This window comes from Pseudorca crassidens, chromosome 11, assembly GCF_039906515.1.
Source record: "Pseudorca crassidens isolate mPseCra1 chromosome 11, mPseCra1.hap1, whole genome shotgun sequence".
NCBI lineage: Eukaryota > Metazoa > Chordata > Mammalia > Artiodactyla > Delphinidae > Pseudorca > Pseudorca crassidens.
In genome coordinates this window covers 44664941-44691705 of record NC_090306.1, presented here as the reverse complement: position 1 = coordinate 44691705, position 26765 = coordinate 44664941, and the positions used below count along the sequence as shown (strand labels likewise).

General features: G+C 45.5%; 2 protein-coding genes across 3 annotated transcripts in view; both read left to right on the top strand.

Annotated features, from left to right (window-relative positions):
* Nucleotides 1-943: 943 nt before the first annotated feature.
* On the top strand, nt 944-26719 carry SMAGP (small cell adhesion glycoprotein). Of its 2 annotated transcripts, none has more exons than XM_067696568.1 (4): nt 944-1330; nt 2233-2304; nt 24963-25043; nt 25961-26719. In XM_067696568.1, the coding sequence occupies exons 2-4, from the start codon at nt 2271-2273 to the stop codon at nt 26137-26139; spliced, it is 294 nt and encodes a 97-aa protein (XP_067552669.1). In that variant the 5' UTR covers nt 944-1330; nt 2233-2270; the 3' UTR covers nt 26140-26719. The 2 variants fall into 2 exon arrangements, with proteins under 2 accessions (XP_067552669.1, XP_067552670.1); XM_067696569.1 differs by lacking the exon at nt 944-1330 and adding an exon at nt 1340-1541.
* POU6F1 (POU class 6 homeobox 1) overlaps nt 2280-26765 on the top strand; it is a 72585-nt gene continuing 48099 nt past the window's right edge. Inside the window, exon 1 of the mRNA XM_067696559.1 lies at nt 2280-2304. The gene's annotated coding sequence lies outside the window, so the exon portion shown is untranslated. The remainder of the gene's footprint in view (nt 2305-26765) is intronic.

Genomic DNA, 26765 nt, shown 5'->3' with positions numbered 1-26765 from the left:
TTCTTTCCTTCCTTCCTTCCTCCCTTCCTCCCTCCCTTCTTTTCTATCTTTCTTTCTTTGCTTTTTTTCTCACCCTGTGCCCCCATTCTCTGAGACTCTTTGTCTTTGTCTCCCAAATGAACATGCACAATTCCTGTCTCTATCGATCTATATAAATATTGATTCCCAAACCTAGAGACTGCCTCCCAGGAATAAGAAGCAGGGAAGTCTGTATCACTGGGAGGGAAGACAGAATAACCACAAGAGTTCTAACCCTAAACAGGAAGCCAAGATAACATTTACTGAGCACTTACTGTGTGCCAGGTAAGTTTCTAATGCTTTAAATGTATCAATATTAACTCATTCCATCCCCACAGTAGATACTGCCCCAGATAAATGAAACAAAACTAAGATCACACAGCAGAGCAGGTTCCAGAACCTGTGTTTATACTTTACATCCTTACTCATTGAGTTCCTCATTAATTTGGGAACGTTTCCTGCCAGAAAGAAGCGAGTCAGGAGGTGACTAAACTATGGCATTAATTAGTAGTTAAACTGATGTGCTTCCCAGGTGCTAGAACCACGCTATGAAATGGCATGATTTTTCAGTCCCCCATTTCAGGGATGAGGGAACGGCTTTTAGAGATGTTAAGTAATTTGCCCAAAGTCACACAGCTAAGAAGCGGCGGGGCTGGGACTGTTTGAGTCCGAAGTCCACAACGCTCTTAACCTCTACACTACACTGCCTCAGATGAATTCGGGCAAGGAAGATCCGAATGGGGCAACGTTCCTCTCCCCACCTCACACCCCGCTCCCTGGCCCGGGGTGTGCCCACTAAGTTAGCTTATGTTCCAAGCTTCTGGATACAGACCTATTTACGTAAGTGATATGCAAACGCAAGTAAATGTAATTTTCCACATTTGCTGAAAATTCAAATAACGTCGATGGCGGGGAAAGCGGACAGATCCCATTAGCTCCGGGCTCACTCTGATCCCGTGCCCTCCGGTGCCTCGAGGCAGGCGGGGGAGGAAGCGGCTCCGGATGGAGAGTAAAGTGACAATCGGAGAAGGAAAAGCAGCCTTTCCTCCCGGGGGAGCTGAGGCGGCCCGGCGGGCAGAGGGAACCTGCAGAGGGCGGTTTCTCTCCTCTTTTCCTGTCCCACCCAGTCGGCCGCCCCCCCCCCCCACCCCGCCCCCGGCCGGCCTCGGCAGCTAACTCTGAGCGTCTTTGCGCTGCTTCCTCAGGTCTGGGTCCCCGGCGGGTCCTCGCGGTGTCTGCGGTTCCCGCCCCCGTCGAGTTGAGCCGGACGCGCGGCGCCTGCCCTTCCCCTGAAGCCCGTCCGACTGGTAAGGTGAGCACGCGGAGGTGGGGACCCGGGCAGGGCCGAAGGGCCAGGCGAGCCCGGTCACCCACACTCACGCTGCAGTCGCCGCGGCCGCGTCAACAACTGAAACCGAGAGCGGCCGAGCTCGGGCCTCGGCTGGAGCCTCCTGTCGCGGCGCCTCGGAACCGGTGACCGGGACGGGCCGCCCTCGGAGCGCAGCTAGCCCTGCCTGGCGCGGGTAACGCAGGAGGGCTCTGGACCGGGGTCGGGGCGCGGGGGGCGGTGCCGAGGGATCGAGCCCCGACGTCCGCGGACGCGGCGAGGGCCCCAGGGTGCCAGAGTCTCGGCCGGGCCGGTGGTGGGCGGCCGCGGGGGCCCGGCCAGCGGGGCTCGGTGGACCGCGCGGACGTTGCAGCGGACGCCCGAGGGGGCACTGCGGGCGGAGGGCTGAGCCCTGACAACCGGCCGTCTCGGACGGGCCTGAGGGCGCCTGACGACCCTCCCTCCGGTGCCCGGCGCCGGGCTCCCCGGCCCGGCCCCGCCGCTGCCCCCGCGCCGGCCCCGAGCCTGGGCCGGGGGCCTGACCTCCCTGCGCTCTCCTGACACCTAGTGGACGGCTCCCCACAGACTGCGGGCTGGGAGAGAACTGGGGACCTGTTACCGCGCCTGGGTGAAACTGGGTCCGCTGCTAATTTGCGTACATTTACCTAACTTTCTCAGGCCTTGAGAAACCTCCTAGGTAAATGTGGTGGCCCAGTGAAAGGATCCCCAGATAGACGTTCAATAGGGCGGGGGTGGGGGTGGGGGGAGAGTTGGGGAAGGGACTCAGGAAAACCTGGCACCAAAGGCTTTCCTGGGATTTCCAGTCGTCTTCTGCCCCAGGCATGGGCCCATCCACCTCATCCCGCTCTTTGTCCCTCTTCCTACAGATCTGCACCTCCCTGCAGGTGCCCGTCCACCTGCCGAGATGACTAGCCTCCCAACCACGCCTTCTCCAGGAGGTAGGTGAAGGCCTTTCCCACTTAAACTGCCCCCCCCCAGCCCAGTCCTGGAATTCCCTGAGCCCTCTGCCCAGGTGGGAAGACTCCCACTACTCTCCACCTGCCTCATACCAGGAAAGGTCCTGGGAGGAAGCAGAAGGGAACCAGCATGCACACTTTAGTGCAGTTTGAATCTGAAGTTTCATGGACCTGGACCAATTTCTGGTACTACTACTTAGAGCTTTGTGACCTTGTGACCTACCCTCTAAGCTCCAGTCTCATTTGTAAAACGGGGGAAATAGTACCTTATCTGTGAGGATTAAATAAGATAATCCCTGTAAAACACCTAGCACAGTATCTCATATCTAGCAAGCACTCAGTAACATTGGTTATTATTACTGGGTGCTTGTTAGAAAAGCCCACCTATTCCTAGAAAGGAATTCTGCGGCACGTGGGATCTTAGTTCCCCCACCAGGGATCGAACCCACGGTGCCCCCTGCTTTGGAAGTGCAGAGTCTTCACCCCTGGACTGCCAGGAAAGTCCCTCTGCCTGCTTTCTAATTCCACTCCTCTGATGATTCACTCCAGCATCAAAAATCCCTTGTTCCCCGGAACTATTGTTACCCTTGTTCCCCAGTCAGGGATCCCCCTCTTTCCCCTTCACGTTAAGAATGGATTCCCCCCCAAAAAAAAGAGAATGAGTATGGATTCCTCCCTTTCATTTCATAACCAAGCTGAGCTGGACAAACCATCAGATATTCATTGGTTGTTTTCATTACATGTTAATTAGGGTAAGGGAGGAACAAAACCTTGGTTGGTCTATACACCTTTGTTTCCATGTGCGGTCTCATTTGTCATTAGGACAGACATTCTCTGCTTTACTGATGTGGAAACAGGTGAGTGAGAACCCCAGGGGAAGTCAAAGGCAGTGTCCTCTGTGACTGGTGATGTAGCAATTCAGATCCTTAGTTGTCTGCTGGAGATAAGAAAAGGGAGAAATGGGCAGCCGTCTAGATTAGTTAGTACAGGCTTCATGAGTGGGGAAGGGATGGAGCCCTTACTCTTGAAGGATGGGTAAGGTTTATACAGGCAAAGAGGGGTGCAGCAGGGATTCCACATAAAGGTAGCGCCGCCACTTCTGAAACTACAGAGACTGTGCTTACCTTGGAGGGTATTCTGGGGGACAGGGCAGAGGACCTACAGAATAAACCTGCCTGTAGGGAAGAGAAGTGATGCTTGCTTGGGCAGCTGAGAAATTAGGACTTGGACAAAAGCAGAACTATATACATTCTTTTTTAAATTTTGTGGTAAGATAAACATAATATAAATGTTACCATTTTGATTATTTTTTGGTGTACAGTTCAGTGGTATTAAATTTTGAGTGATATTCACATTGCTGTGCAACTGTTACCATCATCCATCTCCAGAACTTTTTCATCTTCCCAAACTGAAACTCTGTATCCATTAAATAATAACTCCTCATTCCCCCTTCCCCACAGCCCCTGGCTACCACCATTATACTTTCTATCTGTATAAATTTGACTAGGTACCTAGTATAAGTGTAATCATACAAAATTTGTCCTTTTGTGTCTGGCTTATTTCACTGTAGCATTTCCGAGGCTCATCCATTTTGTAGCATGTGTCAGAATTTCCTTCCTTTTTAAGGCTGAATAATATTATATATATATAATGTATATCATTTTGTTTATCCACTCATACATCAATAGATACTTGGGTTGCTTCCACCTTTTGGCTGTTGTGAATACTGCTGCTTGAACGTTGGTGTACAAATATCTCTTCGAGTCCCTGCTTTCAATTCTTTTGGGTATATACCCAGAAGTGTGGTAATTCTGTTTAAGTTTTTGAGGCACTGCCATACTGTTTCCCAGGGTAACTATACCATTTTACATTCTTACCAGCAATGCATAGGGTTCCAATTTCTCCACATCCTTGACAACACTTGTTATTTTCTGATTTTTTTTTTTTTTTTTGCGGTACGTGGGCCTCTCACTGTTGTGGCCTCTCCCGTTGCATAGCACAGGCTCCAGACGCGCAGGCAGAGCGGCCATGGCGCACGGGCCCAGCCGCTCCGCGGCATGTGGGATCTTCCCGGACCGGGCGACGAACCCGTGTCCCCTGCATCGGCAGGCGGACTCCCAACCACTGCGCCACCAGGGAAGCCCTATTTTCTGATTTTTAATAGTGGCCATCCTAATGGGTGTGAATGGTGTCTCATTGTGGTTTAGATTTACATTTCCCTAATGATGAGTGACGTTGAACATCTTTTCATGTGTTTATTGGCAACTGTATATCTTTTGGAGAAATGTCTATTCAAGTCCTTGCCCATTTTTCAATTGTCTGGTTTTGTTGTTGTTGAGTCATGTATTTACATTTTCAACCCAACAAACGACATGAGTGGAGTGGTATTTTAGGACATATCGTATAGTCCCCTACCCACTGGGTCCAAGCAAATGTAAGTTCAGGGACAGAAATGGAGAAATTACAGACAGGGTGAGGACTTGTACTTTGAAGAATGGGATCATTGAAGGTCTTGCATGTCTCTTCCCCACCTCCCTCGCACATCCCTTTGCCCCAATCTATAAAGATCTCCTAAAGGAGATATCCTTCAAGAGGGCTGAAAGTGAGGGCCACATTAGAACTTTCAGGGGCCCTTGGCACTTTTGCCTTTGTGGGCCCATTCCTCCATTTAAAAAGGTAATGTGTTAAAAATTGTATTTTACAACTATGTTGGTATAAGGAAGAATACAATATTAATATACAATAAAATCATTAATGGTTATATTTATAATTGATTGATATAACAATATTATAATTTCCTTGACATAAACATTCAATTTTTTTCTTCTGATTTTAAAAGAAATTAAGATCACTAAAAAACATTTTCATGGGCCCCTGGAAGTATGGTGGACCCTAGGCGCGTTGCCTGCTGTGCCTAGTGCATAAGTTGCCCTCTTGGAAGGAGAGTGGGGTGGAATAGGCATTGTCCGCTCTGCCCACCCCACTGGGTAAAGCCCATCCCTTGCCATGTAGTCACACTAGCTACATCCTAGGTTGTCCTCACTCTAGGATAGACGCTCAGTGTTGTTCATCTCGCTTATTCCTCATCACAACCCTGTGAGCACGTTTCATTCTCATTTTACAGAAGCAAAAACTGAAGTTCAGGGAAGTTAAGAAATTTTCAGAGGTTAGGAAATTCTCCCAAGGTCACGCAGCTACTAATGGCAGAGGCAGGGTATTGTGCCAAGTCCTGTATTCTTTCCGTCATGGTATACTGCTCTCAGCCACTCTACCCCATGGCAGGGGCACATGAAAGAGAAGGAAGGAGAAAAGGAGGAGAATTCCAGGGCGGGTTCCCATGGAAAGGAGAATTGGGGGAGCCGCCCTTTTCTGGGCAGGGCTAGAGCAAATAAATAGGTTGTCAGACTCAGGTGGCAAAGGATCTGATGCCTCAGTGATAAGAGATTTAGCCCAGGAACAAGGGCCACAAACAAACCAACAGGTATCTAGGTTAACAAAAAAAAAAAGGTGAGTGAGCCAGATAGATCTTGAAGTTCATTTGCTGTAGGTTAGGATTCGGGTGGAGCCTCAAATCTGAAATCTTGTGGTCCTCAGCCCCAGGCCTCCCTCCTTAAAGAAAATGCGTACTACAGTCTTTCTAAGCCTGAGAAGGGAAGGAGCAAAGTAACATTCTTTTTTTTTTTTAATATTTCTTCTTTCCTTAGTATATTGCCTTTCTTATTTATCTATTTATTTATTTAGGCTGCGCTGGGTCTTGGTTGTGGCACATGGGATCTTCATTGAGGCATGCAGGATCTTTTAGTTGCGGTGGGCAGACTTATTAGTTGCGGCATGCAGACTCATAGTTGAGGCATGCATGCGGGATCTAGTTCCCTGACCAGGGATCGAACCCAGGCCCCCTGCATTGGGAGCACAGAGTCTTACTCTCTGGACTTCCAGGGAAGTCCCCAAAGTAACATTCTTACTCCTTTGTTTGGAAGAGGAGACAGGAGAGAAATGGGGTAGGAACAGGAGATAATGGGGGGAAAGCTGTAAACCATTTCCCCTCTTGTATGCCACGTTTCCTGCACTTAGTTTTCTTCGCTGTTGTTGTTCTTTCATTACAAAGCCATTACATGCCCCTCAGGGAATAACCTTCTAGACTTTTTCGATGTGTGTGTGTGTATATATATATATGTTTATAGTTCTATTTTATTTTACTTTTTAAAAATATTTATTTATTTATTTTTGGCTGCGTTGGGTCTTCATTGCCGCGCGTGGGCTTTCTCTAGGCACGCAGGCTTCAGTAGTTGTGGTTCGCGGGCTCTAGAGCGCAGGCTCAATAGTTGTGACACACGGGCTTAGTTGCTCCACGGCATGTGGGATCTTCCTGGACCAGGGCTCGAACCCGTGTCCCTGGCATTGGCAGGTGGATTCTTAACCACTGCGCCACCAGGGAAGCCCTACTTCACTTTTTTTTACAAACATGTAATCATATAACACATACTGCCCTAGCAATTTGCTTTTTTCGTCTAACCATATATTCTGTCCCAGTAATTGCAGATCTACCACATTCTTTTTAACAACTGTGTACTATTTCCAGAATGAATGACCTGTCATTTATTTAATCATTCCTCTGCTGATAGACATTCAGATATGTGTCACTCTTGCAAACAGTGCTTTAGTGAACACCCATCCTGCAATAAAACTCTGAGAACCAAACCCAGTGGACACATCAACAAAATGTTTAGCTGGAGGCAGAGCAGGGATGGTTCCAGAAGTTGCAAAGAACCTTGAAGTGAGGAGATAGATTTAAAGCCTGGCTGGGCCAACCACTGAGTGACGGTGGGCTGGTTGACGAAGCTTGCTGAGCTACCTCAATTTTCTGGCTTGTACATAATGATAATACCAACCCTACTTACATCACATTCTTGGGGTAGAGATAAAATAATGTATGTTTTGCAAACTGTAAGTCACAAATATAGATTATCGTTCTGATACTTAAAGCCCGAAGGCTCCAGCTCATTAGCTCGGACACCCTGTGACTTTTAGTCTGAGAAAAGCTCTTCTGGGTGGAGTAGAATTCAAATTCTTGATTTTTTTTTTTTTTTTTTGGCCTTGCTGCGTGGCATGCAGGATCTTAGTTCCCCGACCCGGTATCGAACCCATGCCCCCTGCAATGGAAGCACGGAATCTTACACACTGGACCACCAGGGAAGTCCCTGATTTTTTTTTTTTTTTTTTTTTTTTTTTTTTGGCGGTACGAGGGCCTCTCACTGTTGTGGCCTCTCCCGTTGCGGAGCACAGGCTCCGGACGCGCAGCAGCCATGGCTCACAGGCCTAGCCGCTCCGCAGCACGTGGGATCTTCCCGAACCGGGGCACGAACCCGTGTCCCCTGCATCGGCAGGCAGACACTCAACCACTGCGCCACCAGGGAAGCCCCCCTGATTTATTAAAAGTTTTTATTGGACTATAGTTGATTTACAATGTTGTATTAGTCTATGCTGTACAGTAAAGCGAATCAGTTATACATATACACATATCCACTCTTTTTTAGATTCTTTTAAATTTTTGATTTTTTAATAGACATTTTATTTTGGAATAATTTTAGATTTATAGAAAAGTTGCAAAAATAGTACAGAGATTTTGTATACCCTTCAGCCATGTTTCCTCAAATGTCATTTGGTACATTTGACGTCGATAGAGATGGCCACAATACATTTGTGAAGACCAGGAAATTAACATTGGTATGATACTGTTTTTTTTTAATGCATTATTCTTTTTATTTTTATTTATTTATTTATTTATTTATTTTTTTGCGTTACGTGGGCCTCTCACTGTTGTGGCCTCTCCCGTTGCGGAGCACAGGCTCCGGACGCGCAGGCCCAGCAGCCATGGCTCGCGGGCCCAGCCGCTCCGCGGCATGTGGGATCTTCCCGGACCGGGGCACGAACCCGTGTCCCCTGCATCGGCAGGCGGACTCTCAACCACTGCGCCACCAGGGAAGCCCTATTTTTATTTATTTTTTAAAAAATATTTATTTATTTATTTTGGCTGCACTGGGTCTTAGTTGCGGCATGCGAGATCTTCATTGTGGCATGTTTAGTTTCAGCATGAGGACTCTTAGTTGCGGCATGCATGTGGGATCTAGTTCCCCGACCAGGGATCAAACCCGGGACCTCTGCATTGGGAGTGCAGAGTCGTCTTACCCACTGGACCACCAGGGAAGTCCCAACATTGGTGCGATGCTGTTAACTAAACTACAGACTTCATTGAGAGTTCACCAGTTTGAAAATTTGATTTTGTAGTGAATTCTGATAGAACATTTTCAATTTATAAAAATTCTAACATTAAGGCTGAGAAAGGTCCTGAGGGTCAGATAGTTCAACTACCCGTTCTGTGCTGGAACTCTCTCTCCAGTTCCCCATGAAGCATCTGCCCAGTTTTGCTCTCCGTTCTCTGGGGAAGACATCCATCTCCCATTAGTTTCTGCCATTAGTCCTCTTGTACGGGTCATCGTTGGTATATTCAAAGACAGCATTCAAGTCCTAACCCTCCATCCCCAACTAAGTTTTCACTCAGCTTTCTCTTACAGGCTTTCCTGATCTGATATGGTTTCCAAGCCATTCACTGTGTTGGCTGCTCAGCTCAAAACTGGCACCCAGATGCAACTCAGCGGTCTAGGAATAGTGCAGAGTAGGGCTGCACTGTTGATGCCATTGTAGAGACCACATTTATGTTCATGATGCCTAAAATAGCAGCAACTTATAAATATTTTATGATTATAAAAGTCATTATCATCATAAGAAATTTGGAAGGTAAAGGAAAAGAAAGAAAATAAAAAGCATCCAAAATTCTACGACCTTCCTCTCACTCTTGCTGCTCTTTTGGGTTCTATCCTTCCAGTGTCGGTGAATTTCTAGTGATCCCACTGTAAGTCTTTTATAGGTGCTGCTAAGCTGTGGCTTCCCCATTATTTGTGAGTAGTTGATTTCCCGGACCTAAGAGCAAGGTGTATGTTGAATTCTCATCTTGTTCAGTTTGGCCAATTTCTCCAGTCATTTTAAATCTCTTTATCAGCTTACTAGTTGCCCCTCTAACTTGGAGTCCTTCACAGATTTGTTGAAGCTTCCCTGGGTCTACCCAAAGGTCACTAAACCCTTCCACATTAAGCCTGTGTGGAAGGCACCAATAACGCAGAACACCAAACAAAAGCTCTCACAAAGGATTTAATATTCACTTTTTTTTTTTTTTTTCCGGCTGTGCTGCCTGGCTTGTGGGATCTTGATTCCCCGGCCAGGGATTGAACCCGGGCCCTCGGCAGTGAGAGCACAGAGTCCTAACGACTGGACAGCCAGGGAATTCCATCACTATATTATAAAAACAAGCAAAAAAGCCGAGTTGTTACCATAAAGGGAAAATGTATTATTGGACTTTCTTATATCTGTCTTGTGATTTAGTATTTTTATTTTTATTTATCTATTTAAAATATTTTATTTTATTTATTTATTTTTTTGCGGTACGCGGGCGTCTCACTGTTGTGGCCTCTCCTGTTGCGGAGCACAGGCTCCGGACGCGCAGGCCCAGTGGCCATAGCTCAGGGGCCCAGCCGCTCTGCGGCATGTGGGATCTTCCCAGACCGGGGCACGAACCCGTGTCCCCTGCATTGGCAGGCGGACTCTCAACCACTGCGCCACCAGGGAAGCCCTATTTATTTATTTTAAAAAAAATAAATTTATTTATTTTTATTATTTATTTATGGCTGTGTTGAGTTTTCGTTGCTGCGCGCGGGCTTTCTCTAGTTGAGACGGGGGCTACTCTTCACTGCGGTGCACAGGCTTCTCATTGCGGTGGCTTCTCCCGCTGCGGAGCATGGGCTCTAGGTGCACAAGCTTCAGTAGTTGTGGCACGTGGGCCCAGTAGTTGTGGCTCACGGGCTCTAGAGCACAGGCTCAGTAGTTGTGGCCCACGGGCTTAGTTGCTCCGCGGCATGTGGGAATCTTCCCAGACCAGGGCTCGAACCCGTGTCCCCTGCATTGGCAGACGGCGTCTTAACCACTATGCCACCAGGGAAGTCCGTATTTTTATTTTGAATTACACAAAGGCCTTAATTTGGCCCTGGCATGGTCTGACATCATAATATCAATTCAATAAGAATTAAAGTCAGGGGCTTCCCTGGTGGCACAGTGGTTGAGAGTCCGCCTGCCAATGCAGGGGACGCGGGTTCGTGCCCCGGTCCGGGAAGATCCCACATGCCGTGGAGCGGCTGGACCCGTGAGCCGTGGCTGCTGAGCCTGCGCGTCCGGAGCCTGTGCTCCGCAACGGGAGAGGCCACAGCAGTAAGAGGCCCGCGTACCACAAAAAAAAAAAAAAAAAAGAAGGTCAAATCCCAGTGGAAGAAGAAGCTCTGTTTAGACTGGCATCACTCCATTTCCTGATGGCCAGTTACTCCCCGCCACTTAGTCCTTTTTTTTTTTTTTTTAAATTTTTGGCTGCGCTGCACAGCATGCAGGATCTTAGTTCCCCGACCAGGGATAGAACCCGCACCCCCTGTATTGGAAGGTGGAATCTTAACCACTGGACCACTGGGGAAATCCCTATCCAACTTAGTCCTTAATAAAGCCAGGCTGTGTTACTCCACAGGGATATTGGAAACACTCTATCACGGTTTTTGGATGAGACGTTGGCTATTCAGGCAGCACCTTCAATTCATCTAACCCCCTCCCCATGCTTACTCTCAGTTGATGACACGGCCTTCTATTTTCTGGAGCAAGTTAAAGTTCTCAGAAGAGAACTGCCAAAGGCTCCCACTACCCCCATGTACCTACTGCCCATGTGCACATTAGTCATGAACGATCTCTGCTGTCTGCAGCCAATCCCTTCATCCGTGCACTGGGTCCCATCCCTTCAACGACATGGCTCCAGCTGTCAATTGTTCCCTCTCATCTGAGTCATTCCTGTCCGTACATAAACAGGCTGTCATTTCTCCCATCTAAAAAAAGCAAAAATAAACAAAAAGCTTGAACTCTCTTCCACCTCCAGCTATAGCCCTATTTCCCTGTTCAACTTTACAGAAAAAAAAAAAGTTTATATTCTGCCTTCAGTGCCTTTCCTTCCCTTTTTTTCTTTCTTTCTTTTTTTTATTGAAGTATAATTGATTTACCTGTTGTGTTAGTTTCAGGTGTGCAGCAAAATGATTCAGTTATACATATACATATATATCTATTCTTTTTCAGGTTCTTTTCCCTTATAGGTTATTACAAAATACTGAGTTTAGTGTCCTGTGCTATATGGTAGGTCCTTGTTGGTTATCTATTTTATAGATAGTAGTGTGTATTTGTTAATCCCAAGCTCCTAATTTACCCCTCCCCCCCTTTCCCCTTTGGTAACCATAAATTTGTTTTCTATGTCTGTCTATTTCTCACCATTCTGGGAGTTGGCTGGGCACTCCTCTGCTGTTTTCACCCCTGCTCACTCATGCAGCTGCAATCTGCTGGAAGGTCCACTGGGCTAGAAGGTCCAAAATGACCTCCATCACATGTCTACCAGTTGGTACTGGCTGTTGGCTGAGCTGGGGATGCCTCAGTTTTCCTCCATGTGGCCTGTTATCCTCCAGTGAGCCAGATTGGTCTTCCTTACAACATAGTGGTCTCCGTGTTTCAAAAGGACAGTCTTTGGAATTTCAGGCCCCACCCTAGACTTAATGAACCATAGTATGTATTTTTTTTTCACTATTTTATTTTATTTTTATTTTATTTTTTTATTTTTGGCTGCGTTGGGTCTTTGTTGCTGCGTGCGGGCTTTCTCTAGTTGCAGTGAGTGGGGGCTACTCTTTGTTGTGGTGCGCAGGCTTCTCATTGCGGTGGCTTCCCTTGTTACAGAGCATGGGCTCTAGGCGTGCGGGCTTCAGTAGTTGTGGCACATAGGCTCAGTAGTTGTAGCTCATGGGCTCTAGAGCGCAGGCTCAGTAGTCATGGCGCACGGGCTTAGTTGCTCTGCGGCATGTGGGATCTTCCCGGGCCAGGGCTCGAACCCGTGTCCCCTTCATTGGCAGGCAGATTATTAACCACTGCGCCACCAGGGAAGCCCCTATAGTCTGCATTTTAACAAGCTCCCTAGGAGATTCTTATGCACTGCAGAGTTTGAGAAGCACCCCTTTGAAATGTAAATCAGTCTCTGCTCAAAAACCTCTAAAATGGTTGCATCTCACTCACTGAAAAAGCCAAAGGCCTTCCATGACCTTCAACACCCCTCTTATACAGCCCCCTCGACTTCACCTGCTCCTCCGCTCCCCCTTGCTCCTTCCAAGTGACCTCCATGATGTACCTTTAACATGCTGAGCCTGTGACGGCCCCAGGTGCTTTCCAATATTATTTGATGGCCCTACCTTGAACTTACTGTTCCCTCTGCCTGGAATGTTCCTCTCCCATGTCTCCTCATGGCTGCCTCCCTCTCCTTCTATAGGTGTTTATTTTACTCAAGTCACCTCGTCAGGGACACTCCCTGACCACCCCTACCCACATCCCAACTCCTTATCCCCCTTCCTGATTTTATTTTCTGTATGGTACTAACCAACGTCTAATATAGTATATCTTTTACTTCTTTAACCTGTCCATTGTCCATCTTCCCCCCTCACGATGTAAATTGTATGACAAAATGTTTTTTCTTTAAGTTGTGGTAAAATTATACATAACATAAAATTTACCTTTTTTGGGGCTTCCCTGGTGGCTCAGTGGTTGAGAATCTGCCTGCTAATGCAGGGGATACGGATTCAAGCCCTGGTCTGGGAGGATCCCACATCCCGCGGAGCAACTAGGCCCGTGAGCCACAACTACTGAGCCTGCGCGTCTGGAGCCTGTGCTCCGCAAAAAGAGAGGCCGCAATAGTGAGAGGCCCACGCACCGCGATGAAGAGTGGCCCCCGCTTGCCACAACTAGAGAAAGCCCTCGCACAGAAATGAAGACCCAACACAGCAAAAATAAATTAATTAATTAATAAAATCCTACCCCTAACACCTTAAAAAATAAAATTTTACCTTTTTTTATTGCATTTTATTTTTTTCGAATTTTATTTTTTATTTTTTTATACAGCAGGTTCTTATTAGTTATCTATTTTATACATATCAGTGTATACATGTCAATCCCAATCTCCCAATTCATCACACCACCACATCCCCGCCCCCCTGCTTTCCCACCTTGGTGTCCATCCGTTTGTTCTCTACATCTGTGTCTCAATTTCTGCCCTGCAAACCTGTTCATCTGTACCGTTTTTCTAGATTCCACAAATATGCATTAATGTATGATATTTGATTTTCTCTTTCTGACTTACTTCACTCTGTATGACAGTCTCTAAGTCCATCCACGTCTCTATATGACCCAATTTCGTTCCTTTTTATGGCTAATATTCCATTGTATATATGTACCACATCTTCTTTATCCATTTGTCTGTCGATGGGCATTTAGGTTGCTTCCATGACCTGGCTGTTGTAAATACCGCTGCAATGAACGTTGTGGTGCATGTGTCTTTTTTTTTTTTTTTTTGCAGTACATGGGCCTCTCACTGCTGTGGCCTCTCCCGTTGTGGAGCACAGGCTCTGGACGCGCAGGCTCAGCGGCCATGGCTCACGGGCCTAGCCGCTCCCGGCATGTGGGATCTTCCCAGACCAGGGCACGAACCTGTGTCCCCTGCATCGGCAGGCGGACTGTCAACCACAGCGCCACCAGGGAAGACCCCCTGCATGTTTCTTTTTGATTTACGGTTTTCTCTGGGTATATGCCCAGTAGTGGGATTGCTGGGTCATATGGTAATTCTATTTTTAGTTTTTTAAGGAACCTCCATACTGTTCTCCATAGTGGCCGTATCAATTTACGTTCCCACCAACAGTGCAAGAGGGTTCCCTTTTCTCCACACCCTCTTCAGCATTTGTTGTTTGTAGATTTTCTGATGATGCCCATTCTAACTGGTGTGAGGTGATACCTCATTGTAGTTTTGATTTGCATTTCTCTAATAATTAGTGATGTTGAGCAGCTTTTCATGTGCTTCTTGGTCATCTGTATGTCTTCTTTGGAGAAATGTCTATTTAGGTCTTCTGCTCATTTTTTGATTGGGTTGTTTGTTTTTTTAATACTGAGCTGCATGAGCTTTTATATATTTTGGAGATTAATCCTTTGTCCACTGATTAGTTTGCAAATATTTTCTCCCATTCTGAGGATTGTCTTTTCGTCTTGTTTATAGTTTCCTTTGCTGTGCAAAAGCTTTTAAATTTCATCAGGTCCCATTTGTTTATTTTTGCTTTTATTTCCATTACTCCGGGAGGTGGGTCAAAAAAGATCTTGCTGTGATTTATGTCAAAGAGTGTTCTTCCTATATTTTCCTCTAAGAGTTTTATGGTGTCCAGTCTTACATTTAAGTCTTTAATCCATTTTGAGTCGATTTTTGTGTATGGTGTTAGGGAGAGTTCTAATTTCATTCTTTTACAAGTAGCTGTCCAGTTTTCCCAGTACCACTTATTGAAGAGACTCTCTTTTCTGCATTGTATATCCTTGCCTCCTTTGTCATAGATTAGTTGACCATAGGTGTGTGGGTCTATCTCTGGGCTTTCTATCCTGTTCCAAACATCTATACTTCTGTTTTTGTGCCAGTGCCATATTGTCTTGATGACTGTAGCTTTGTAGTAGAGTGTGAAGTCAGGGAGTCTGATTCCTCCAGCTCTGTTTTTTTTCCCTCAAGATTGCTTTGGCTATTTGGGGTCTTTTGTGTCGCCACACAAATTTTAAGATTTTTTGTTCTAGTTCTGTAAAACATGCCATTGGTAATTTGATAGGGATTGCACTGAATCTGTATATTGCTTTGCGTAGTGTAGTCATTTTCACAATATTGATTCTTCCAATCCAAGAACATGGTGTATTTCTCCATCTGTTTGTGTCATCTTTGATTTCTTTCATCAGTGTCTTATAGTTTTTGGAGTACAAGTTTTTCAACTCCTTAGGCAGGTTTAGTCCTAGGTATTTTATTCTTTTTGTTGTGATGGTAAATGTGAGTGTTTCATTAATTTCTCTTTCTGATTTTTTGTTGTTGATGTATAGGAATGCCAGAGATTTCTGTGCAGTAATTTTGTATCCTGCAACTGTACCAAATTCATTGATTAGCTCTAGTAGTTTTCTGGTAGCATCTTTAGGATTGTCTATGTATAGCATCATGTCATCTGCAAACAGTGACAGCTTTACTTCTTTTCCAATTTGTATTCCTTTTATTTCTTTTTCTTCTCTGATTGCCATGGCTAGAACTTCCAAACCTATGTTGAATAATAGTGGTGAGAGTGGACATCCTTGTCTTGTTCCTGAACTTAGAGGAAATGCTTTCAGCTTTTCACCATTGAGAATGATGTTTGCTGTGGGTTTGTCATATATGGCCTTTATTATGTTGAGGTAGGTTCCCTCTGTGCCCACTTTCTGGAGAGTTTTTATCATAAATGGGTGGTGAATTTTGTCAGAAGCTTTTTCTGCATCTATTGAGATGATCATATGGTTTTTATTCCTCAATTTGTTAATATGGTGTATCACATTGATTGGATTGCTTATATTGAAGAATCCTTGGATCCCTGGGATAAATCCCACTTGGTCATAGTATATGATCCTTTTAATGTGTTGCTGGATTCTGTTTACTAGTATTTTGTTGAGGATTTTTGCATCTATATTCATCAGTGATATTGGTCTGTAATTTTCTTTTTTTATAGTATCTTTTTCTGGTTTTGGTATCAGGGTGACGGTGGCCTCATAGAATGAGTTTGGGAGTGTTCCTTCCACTGCAATTTTTTGGAAGAGTTTAAGAAGGAAGGGTGTTAGCTCTTCTCTAAATGTTTGATAGAATTTACCTGTGAAGCCATCTGGTCCTGGACTTTTGTTTGTTGGAAGATTTTTAATCACAGTTTCAATTTCATTACTTGTGATTGGTCTGTTCATATTTTCTATTTCTTCCTGGTTCAGTCTTGGAAGGTTATACCTTTCTAAGGATTTGTCTGTTTCTTCCAGATTGTCCATTTTATGGGCATAGAGTTGCTTGTAGTAGTCTCTTAGGATACTTTGTATTTCTGCAGTGTCCATTGTAACTTCTCCTTTTTCATTTCTAATTTTATTGATATGAGTCTCTCCCTCTTTTTCTTGATGAGTCTTGCTAAAGGTTATCAATTTTGTTAATCTTCTCAAAGAACCACCTTTTAGTTTTATTGATCTATGCTATTGTTTTCTTTGTTTCTATTTCATTTATTTCTGCTCTGATCTTTATGATTTTCCTTCTACTAACTTTGGGTTTTGTTTGTTCTTCTTTCTCCAGTTCCTTTAGGTGTAAAGTTAGACTGTTTATTTGAGTTTTTTCGTGTTTTGTTTTTTTTTTTTTTAGCGGTACACAGGCCTCTCACTGTTGTGGCCTCTCCTGTTGTGGAGCACAGGCTCCGGACTCGCAGGCTCAGTGGCCATGGCTCATGGGCCCAGCCGCTCCGCGGCATGTGGGATCTTCCTGGACCGGGGCACAAACCCGTGTCCCCTGCATCAGCAGGCAGACTCTCAACCACTGCACCACCAGGGAAGCCCTTTTGTGTTTCTTGAGGTAGCATTGTATCGCTATAAACTTCCCTCTTAGAACTGCTTTTGCTGCATCCCATAGGTTTTGGATCGTCGTGTTTTCATTGTCATTTGTCTCTAGGTATTTTTTTATTTCCTCTGATTTCTTCAGTGATCTCTTGGTTATTTAGTAACATATTGTTTAGCCTCCATTTGTTTGAGTTTTTTACGTTTTTTTCCCTGTAATTTATTTCTATCTCATAAGCGTTGTGGTCGGAAAAGCTGATTGATAATGATTTCAATTTTCTTAAATTTACTGAGGCTTGATTTGCAACCCAAGATGTGATCTATTCTGGAGAATGTTCCATGTGCACTTGAGAAGAAAGTGTAATCTGCTGTTTTCGGATGGAATGTCCTGTAAATGTCAATTAAATCTTTCTGGTCTATTGTGTCATTTAAAGCTTATGTTTCCTTGTTAATTTTCTGTCTGGATGATCTGTCCATTGGTGTAAGTGGGGTGTTAAAGTCCCCCACTATTATTGTGTTACTGTCAATTTCCTCTTTTATAGCTGTTAGCAGTTGCCTTATGTATTGAGGTGCTCCTATGTTGAGTGCATATATATTTATAATTGTTGTATCTTCTTCTTGGATTGATCCCTTGATCATTATGTAGTGTCCTTCCTTGTCTCTTGTAACAGTCTTTGTTTTAAAGTCATTTTATCTGATATGAGTATTGCTACTCCAGCTTTCTTTTGATTTCCATTTGCATGGAATATCTTTTTCCATTCCCTCACTTTCAGTCTGTATGTGTCCCTATGTCTGAGGTGGGTCTCTTGTAGACAGCATATATATGGGTCTTGTTTTTGTATCCATTCAGCGAGCCTGTGTCTTTTGGTTGGAGCATTTAATCCATTCACGTTTAAGGTAATTATCGATATGTATGTTCCTATTACCATTTTCTTTTTTCTTTTTTTTTTTTTTTTTGCGGTATGCCGGCCTGTCACTGCTGTGGCCTCTCCCGCTGCAGAGCACAGGCTCCGGATGCACAGGCTCAGCAGCCATGGCTCACGGGCCCAGCAGCTCCGCGGCATGTGGGATCCTCCCGGACCGGGGCACAAACCCGTGTCCCCTGCATCGGCAGGCAGACTCTCAACCACTGCGCCACCAGGGAAGCCCCTATTACCATTTTCTTAATTGTTATGCTTTTGTTTCGGTAAGTCCTTTTCTTCTCTTGTGTTTCCCACTTAGAGAAGTTCCTTTAGCATTGTTATAGAGCTGGTTTAGTGGTGCTGAATTCTCTTAGCTTTTGCTTGTCTGTAAAGCTTTTGATTTCTCTTTTGAATCAGAACGAGATCCTTGCCGGGTAGAATAATCTTGGTTGTAGCTTCTTCCCTTTCATCACTTTAAACATATTGTGCCACTCCCTTCTGGCTTGTAGAGTTTCTGCTGAGAAATCAGCTGTTAACCTTAAGGGAGTTCCCTTGTATGTTATTTGTCGTTTTTCCCTTGTTGCTTTTAATAATTTTTCTTTGTCTTTAATTCTTGTCAATTTGATTAATATGTGTCTTGGCGGGCTTCCCTGGTGGCGCAGTGGTTGGGAGTCCGCCTGCTGATGCAGGGGACGCGGGTTCATGCCCCGGTCCGGGAAGGTCCCACATGCCACGGAGCAGCTGTGCCCATGAGCCATGGCCACTGAGCCTGCGCGTCCAGAGCCTGTGCTCCACAACGGGAGAGGCCACAACACTGAGAGGCCCGCGTACCGCAAAAAAAAAAAAAAAAAAAAAAATGTGTCTTGGCATGTTTCTCCTTGGGTTTATCCTGCCTGGGACTCTCTGTGCCTCCTGGACTTGGGTGGCTATTTCCTTTCCCATGTTAGGGAAGTTTTCGACTATAATCTCTTCAGATATTTTCTCGGGTCCTTTCTCTCCATCTTCTCCTTCTGGGACCCCTATAATAAGAATGTTGGTGCGTTTAATACTGTCCCAGAGGTCTCTTAGGCTGTCTTCATTTCTTTTCATTCTTTTTTCTTTAATCTGTTCCATGGCAGTGAATTCCACCATTCTGTCTTCCACATCACTTATCCGTTCTTCTCCCTCAGTTATTCTGCTATTGATTCCTCTAGTGTATTTTTCATTTCAGTTATTGTATTTTTCATCTTTGTTTGTTTGTTCTTTAATTCTTCTAGGTCTGTGTTAAACATTTCTTGCATCTTCTAGATCTTTGCCTCCATTCTTTTTCCAAGGTCCTGGATCATGGATCATCTTCACTATCATGATTCTGAATTCTTTATCTGGAAGGTTGCCTATCTCCACTTCATTCAGTTGTTTTTCTGGGGTTTTATCTTGTTCCTTCATCTGGTGCATAGTCCTATGCCTTTTCATTTTGTCTATCTTTCTGTGAATGTGGTTTTTGTTCCACAGGCTGCAGGACTGTAGTTCTTCTTGCTTCTGCTGTCTGCCCTCTGGTGGATGAGGGTATCTAAGAGGCTTGTGCAAGCTTCCTGATGGGAGGTACTGGTGGTGGGTAGAGCTGGGTATTGCTCTGATGGGCAGAGCTCAGTAAAACTTTAATCTGCTTGTCTGCTGATGGGTGGGGCTGGGTTCCCTCCCTGTTGGTAGTTTGGTCTGAGGTGACCCACCACTGGAGGCTGCAGGCTCTTTGGTGGGGTTAATGGCAGACTCTGGGATGGCTCATGCCAAGGAGTACTTCCCAGAACTTCTGCTGCCAGTGTCCTTGTCCCCTCAGTGAGCCACAGCCACCCCCCACCTCTGCAGGAGACCCTCCAACACTAGCAGCTAAGTCTGGTTCAGTCTTCTATGGGGTCACTGCTCCTTCCCCCTGGGTCCTGGTGCGCACACTACTTTGTGTGTGCCCCGCAGGAATGGAGTCTCTGTTTTCCCCAGTCCTGTCAAAGTCCTGCAATCAAATCCTGCTGGCCTTCAAAGTCTTATTCTCTGGGAATTCCTCCTCCCGTTGCCGGACCCCCAGTTTAGGAAGCCTGATGTGGGGCTCAGAACCTTCACTCCAGTGGGTGGACTTCTGTGGTATGTGTTCTCCAGTTTGTGAGTCATCCACCCAGCGGTTATGGGATTTGATTTTATTGTGATTGAGCCCCTCCTACCATCTCACTGCGACTTCTCCTTTGTCTTTGGATGTGGGGTATCTTTTTTGGTGTGTTCCAGTGTCTTCCTGTCGATGATTGTTCAGCAGTTACTTGTGATTCCGGTGCTCTCACAAGAGGGAGTGAGCACACATCCTTCTATTCCACCATCTTGAACCAATCCTAAAATTTACCATTTTAAAGGATACAGTTCAGTGGCATTGTGTACATTCACATTGTTGTGCAACCATCACCATCATCCCTCTCTAGAACTTTCTCATCATCCCAAACTGAAACTTGGTAGCCATTAAACAATGACTCCTCATTCTCCCCTCTTCCCAGCTCTTGATAACCACTGTCTGTCTCTATGAATTTGACTATTCTAGGTACCTCAGACAAGTGGAATCCTACGATATTTGTCCTTTTGTGACTGACTTATTTCAGTTAGCATGATGTCTTCAAAGTTCATCCACATAGTAGCACGTGTCAGAACGTCCTTCCTTTTTAAGACTGAATAATATTCCATTGTGTGTGTATATATATATACCATATTTTGTCTATCTGTTCATCTGTTGATGGACATTTGAGTTGTTTCACTTTTTAGTTATTGTGAATAATGCTGCTGTGAATATTGGTGTACAAATATCTGTTTTGAGTTCCTGCTTTCATTTCTTTTGGATAGATGCTCAGAAGTAAAATTCCTGGATCCTATGATAATTCTGTGTAGTTTAAGGAACTGTGAAGGCATGAGTTTTTGCTTGTTGTGTTCACTAATCTATGCCCAGGACCTTGAACGGACCCTGGCACAAAGTACGCACTCTGTAAATACTTGTTGAATTAGCCTTTTAATTTCTCTGTCTGTGAAACTGGAACCTCAGTCTAAAAAGGCTGTGTGAAAAAAAAAAAAAAAAAAAGGCCGTGTGACTTGTCTGACCCAGCTTGCTCCTAGCGGTCTCACATTAACTCTTAATGCTTGTGGTTTCAAGTTCAGGACCCCCAAAGCAGTTCCTTATAACTCGTTCTAGAATTTTGCTGAGGAACTGTATCAATTTCACCAGTTGTTTACAGAATCCACCTCTTTCTGTGGCCCTTCAGGCTCCTGACCCCTCTGTCTTTCTCAGAAGCTCCTGTATCACCAAGAGCGATCCCATTGACATGTTCTTTCGGTGCCCTTGGCTGTCACTTGCCTGGATCCCTTTTAGATTAGCTTGGTGCTTTCTGGGTTGTGTCCCTTCTCTTGAGCTCACTTCCCCACATCACCAAGGCTCCTGCTCTCCTTCAGTGCAGAAATCATTCTCTTTGATAGGAGACAGAGGCAAAACGGGCTGGGAGAGTTCTAGTTTCTGTTACCTCCTACCTCTTAGCTTCGGGCCCAGGCAGCAAGCCTGGCCCATTTCCTTGTTTTTGCTCCAGATATAACACTTTTTAAATTGTCCTTCCAATGTGTTTGCCACCTTGAGCTGTACAGAGCTTCCTGACACTATTCTTCTAAGTTTCTGCCTTTAACCTTTATGTGCATTTTCGAAAAGATTCACATTCTGAAATCACATTACTGGAAATGGTCTTACAGGAAAGACAGAATTGGGACAGAACACTCAAAACTTATGAAACTTTGTAATGAGAACCCTAAAAATACAACAGTCTGAATTAAAATACTGGCAGTTAAATCTCCACCAACATTGAACCTTGAATCCCTGTCTGTCCTAGACCCCCTGTGCCCTGGGAGTGTGCTTCCTCCTTTTAGAAGTTGGTTCCAGAGAGACTTAACTTTCAACAGAGATTATTTTCATCAAAAATAAAAAGCTGATGTAGGATCTGCCTTCTTCTAGTGTTTTCTCATAGAGGTAGATTTCATATAGAGGTAAATTTCTTCCATGGCTCTGCCTTCTTCTAATGTTTTTGTATAGAAGTAATTTTTTTTGGTACCTCCTTCATTTGTACTTACTGCATCACCAGATGGCTTAGTATAAGTGGAAACCAACTGATAACTGCGTCCAAGGAAGGTACTTCTAGTGCATTTTATGTTTCTTAAGGTCCTTATTGATGAAATGTACTCTTGAGTTGTAGAAAGCTTGAGGTTGCATATGAACCAACGTGACTGATATCATTCCCTGCTGCCCAGTCGCCTGTGAGCAAGTTCACATTAAAGGAGAGCTCTTTGTAATGCAGCGGTCTGTATTTGATTGTGCTCCTCTGGTGTTTCTTCCGCAACTGTCCGTATCTTTTAAAACCTCGCACTTTTGGAAAGCTCGTTGTGCTGCCTCATAGTTATCTTTTGTTACCTTTTCCTCGTTTTCCCTATTGGAAAAAAAAGAAAAGGACAGTGGTAGGAAGGCTTAGTATAAATACCTTGGGCTTTGGAGGGGCTAGTCCTGGATTCAGATCTTGGCTGCATCCACTGTTCCTTCATGTGTAATACGAGGGATATCACTTAACTCTTCCCGGGCCTCAGGGTCCACATGGGCAAATAAGAACACCTGCTGTGAAGTGATTGGAATTCTAAGGATTAATAATTATGTATACGAAATGCCCAGCACAAAGCAGGGACTTAGCCAATGGCAGCTGTTATAATTGGGATTATTTGCAGAATTTCCCAACTAGGAATCATCTACCCTCCTGGATTCCCTTTCCGAGGACTCATACATATCTGTTCTCTGAAGCCTCACTAAAATTCAGCTCCATGGTTGGGTCCTTGGTGAGCCTCATCACTGCTGCTTGCCCAGCATCTATGACAGTGCCCCTGGCACGTGGTAGGTGCAAACTAAATTCTTGTTGATCGATTGAACTGAATCTTACTCATCTTTCTATTGAAGCTTCTGTACATACATTATTCTTCTCGGTGCTTTGTGTATCGTAAGTTCTCAAATGTTTAAGAAAGACAAAACTGAGAGCAGCTGTGTAGAACTCTAGATCAATGGTGGGAAGACGGTGTGCAGCCCCAGGACATTTGGGGGAGGAAAGCATGCGCGGTGAGGGGCAGCAGTCTGAAGCAGTGATCAGGTGGATAAACTTCAGGCCTTGTCTTTGATGGAAGTCACAGTATAATCTCAGAAGTGACAGCCCATCCCTTTGGCTGTATTCTGTTTGTTAGAACCTAGTCACTGGGTCCAGCCGACACACGGGGAGAGGGGCTTACACAAGGATGTAAACACCAGGAGGTGGGAACCATTGGGATTCATCTTAGAAGCTGCCTACCACACTCCTGTTTTACGCATGGGAGAGAAACTGAGGCTCGGAGAGGTTTGGTAACTTCCTCAAGGTTACCTAGGACTATGCTGGGGCAGGATTCAAACCTAGAGCGGCTTTCCCTTTTAATGATGCTTGCCTGTGCGTTTTCTCATTTAGCCTTTGCAATAGCCCTGCAGAGTTGGTTAATATAGTTCCTACTGGTTACAGATGAGAATGGATGGATGAATCGGGAGATGTAACCATTTGCCCGAAGCCACAAAGTAGCTGACTGTATCACTGCTCCTAAAGAAAGAGTGGAGAAGGGTTTGGCCTGGCCCTGGGAGCGGGGTGGTGATCCAGGCAGCCCACATCTGCTTTTCCTGTGGCAAGACCAGGACGGTTCAACAGGCCTCCCCTGGCCTGTGTGAGAAGGTCTTTCAACACCGCTGACCCCTCTTGGCACTGCTCCCAGGCTCACCAGACCACCGCTAGTGACTGAATTTCCCTTGTCCTGGATGGCATCCTGAAGGTGTCAGGCGAGAGACAGGAATCAGGCTCACGCCCTGTGCTCCAGCCACACTGGCCTTTGGGTCCTCTCATCTCGGAGCTTTGATCCAGGCTCTTCCCTCTGCCTAGAATGTGCCCCACCTCCCGCCCCTTTCACTCTGTAAACTCCTACCCCTGCTTCGGCCCCCAGCTCAAATCCTGCTTCCTGGGGAGGCTGTTCGTGCTGGAAGACTAGCTCAGGCCCCTCTGCCACATGCCCTCCTAAGCTCCCAGATGTTGCCTTTGCCATACGTATCACAGTTCTTAACTGTGAACTTGCTGTGGTGGAGGCTGAGCTCGGGGAAGGTAGACCATGTCTGTTCTGCTTGCCCCCACTGTGCCTGGAACACACCTGGCAGAGAGTAGAGAGTTAATGAGTGCTGCTATTGTTATTTATTGAATGAATACTGAGATGCCTCCTGTGGGTGATTTTAGGGTCAGTCAGACTGCTTTCCCCAGGATACCTCTGTCCTGCAGTAACTAACCTTTTCAAACCCCTACACTAAAATGCTAACTAGGAGAGAATGGAAGGCTTCCTGACTTCTTTTGGAAACACTTAGGAGTCTGGGTAGTGACTTTGGGAGTGGGACTTTCAGGCTCTGAAGGACAGATAGACCAGTAGCAGAACAAGATATGGGATATATTTTAGGGTAGGAGAGGCCTTATTTCAGAACCTTTCAAATTGCAGGGCTTACTCTGGAAGCGTAGAAAAGGGTTTCATAAGGGAAGGAGCGTTATTTCATTATTAAAAAATAATGTTTACAAAGAGTTTGTAAAAACAGTGAAGAAATGCATGTGGCATATAATATAAATATATTGATATATACATGTATATACATTTATCATTTGATCTCATTTATGCAAAAATGTATTCCTAATAATAGCTTACCCTTATTGAATTACTTAATACATGTCGCAACAACCCTATAAAGTAGGTACTATTATCTCTGTTTTCCAGATGAGGATGCTGATGCACAGAGGGGTTAGGTAATTTTCTGAAGATCACACAGCTAGTAAAAGAGCTCAGATTGGAACCTCGTCAGTCAGCTCTAGAGCCCATACTTTAACCACTATGTTAGAGAGAAATCCATCAAAATGTTTATCGTCTTTGGTGGTGGTTTGTTTTCTCCTCTATTCTCCCGGTTTTTCTATACAGATGTCCTATAGGAGTTAAATGACAAAAGTCTGAATAGGGAAGAAGGTGGGGTAGTGAAATTGAAGGACAAACATGTGTTTTAGAACAAAAGAATTCACCCCATTTCCTTTTCCACTTTGCTAAATTTTCCAGAAGAACTGATGGCCACCCCAATCCTACAGGCCACTGAGGCCCTGTCCCCAGAAGCTGAAGCCAGCACAGCACTCATTGCAGGTAACAGGCTCTGAGCCAAATCAAGGGACCTTCTGAGCTCAGGGGCTCTGTTGCTCCAGAGACAATGTGATAGACCAGGATTTTCCCTACATGGGAAAGCACCACAGATTAGAGACCAAATCCATTAATGGGCTCGTTTTGGCATGCAAGTTATATTACACACACACACACACACACAAGGTTATAAAAGACTCTCAGAGGCTTCGTGTAGAGGTACTGCCAGTAAATGACCGGTTGGGAGGTGGCCACAAACAGCTGCAGTGCATATGGGCACTACAGTTGAGTATGGGGGTAGGGATAAGGATGTGTGCAGCTTGTTGAGTGGGTGAGAAAGAGGATGGGAGGGATCAGAAACCCCTACAGGAGGCTATGAATTTTTTTTTTTTTTGCGGTACACGGGCCGCTCACTGTTGTGGCCTCTCCCGTTGCGGAGCACAGGCTCCGGACGTGCAGGCTCAGCGGCCATGGCTCACGGGCCCAGCCGCTCTGCGGCATGTGGGATCCTCCCGAACCAGGGCACGAACCCGCGTCCCCTGCATCGGCAGGCGGACTCTCAACCACTGCGCCACCAGGGAAGCCCGAGGCTATGAATTTTAAAACCCTTCCTGTTGGGATAAGCGATTTCCTGTTTCCCTCCTTCCTGTTTCTATCATAATCATCAGGAACTAGTTGAGAGGGAATTCAGTTTTGTCAGAAACCAAAAGCCTTGTGTCCCTAAGCACAAAGAGACTCCAGATGTCATGTACCAAGGAAGTCGGGCTTGGTGGGAGAATATGGATTTGGAAGTGGACGCTAGTTAACTTCAGCAGGAGGACCCTCACCAGGAGTGAGGGAATCGTCTAATGCAGGGGACCTTGTGAGTTACTGAGACGTCCTCAATCCTGAAACATCTCTGCATTTTCCCTCTCCTTTCCAAGTTGTTATCACAGTGGTCTTCCTCACCCTGCTCTCAGTCGTGATCTTGATCTTCTTTTACCTGTACAAGAACAAAGGCAGCTACGTCACCTACGAACCTGCAGAAGGCGAGCCCGGCGCCGTCCTCCAGATGGAGAGCAACTCAGCCAAGGGCAGGGAGAAGGAGGAATATTTCATCTAATGGTTCCCAGACCCCAAGGAGCTTATCCAGGCTTCAGTGCTTACATACAATTTATTAGGTGGAAGTTTTATCTGAAACCGGTGAGAAGCATCGATTGATATGGGCAGAACTGAGCTCCTTCTGGGACACAGGCACAAGTGCTAACATCACCGACGCCAGGGACCAGGGACACGAAGAAGGCTGCTCGTGACGTCTCTAGCCAGGCCTCTGTCATACAGCCGGTGCTTCTGGCTGACCACCGAGGTTGAGCTGTACCAGGCAACACTGGAGTATGTGCCCAGTCATCTTCACTTTTTCCACAGGTCGAAGGGAAGGAGGAGAGTTGGGGGTCACTGGATGCTCCTCTGTCCCATACCTGGTCACCTAGTGACAGCCCAAGTGGAAATAGTGTCCCATAGAAGTTCTTCCCAGAGGCCGGACACCACAGTGCAAGGCCAGGCCAGGAGGGCAGGAGACTGTGGAGACCTCTCTCGTGATGAACGTGCCACATCCCTTAATCTGAGCCCTTCCTTTCCATATTCCCAGCAAGCCAGACTTATGCTATTTTTCTCGGAATTAAAATCTTTCATTGATACAGAAATCAGATTCTCATGTGCAAGAAATAACTACCTTCACACTTTACCTTT

Excerpts from the sequence above, each read along its gene's own strand:
- SMAGP (XM_067696568.1), top strand. The coding sequence starts at position 2,271 with ATGACTAGCCTCCCAACCACGCCTTCTCCAGGAG. Across the intron at positions 2,305-24,962 it reads AACCACGCCTTCTCCAGGAG|AAGAACTGATGGCCACCCCA; the intron begins GTAGGTGAAGGC and ends TAAATTTTCCAG. Across the intron at positions 25,044-25,960 it reads CAGCACAGCACTCATTGCAG|TTGTTATCACAGTGGTCTTC; the intron begins GTAACAGGCTCT and ends CTCCTTTCCAAG.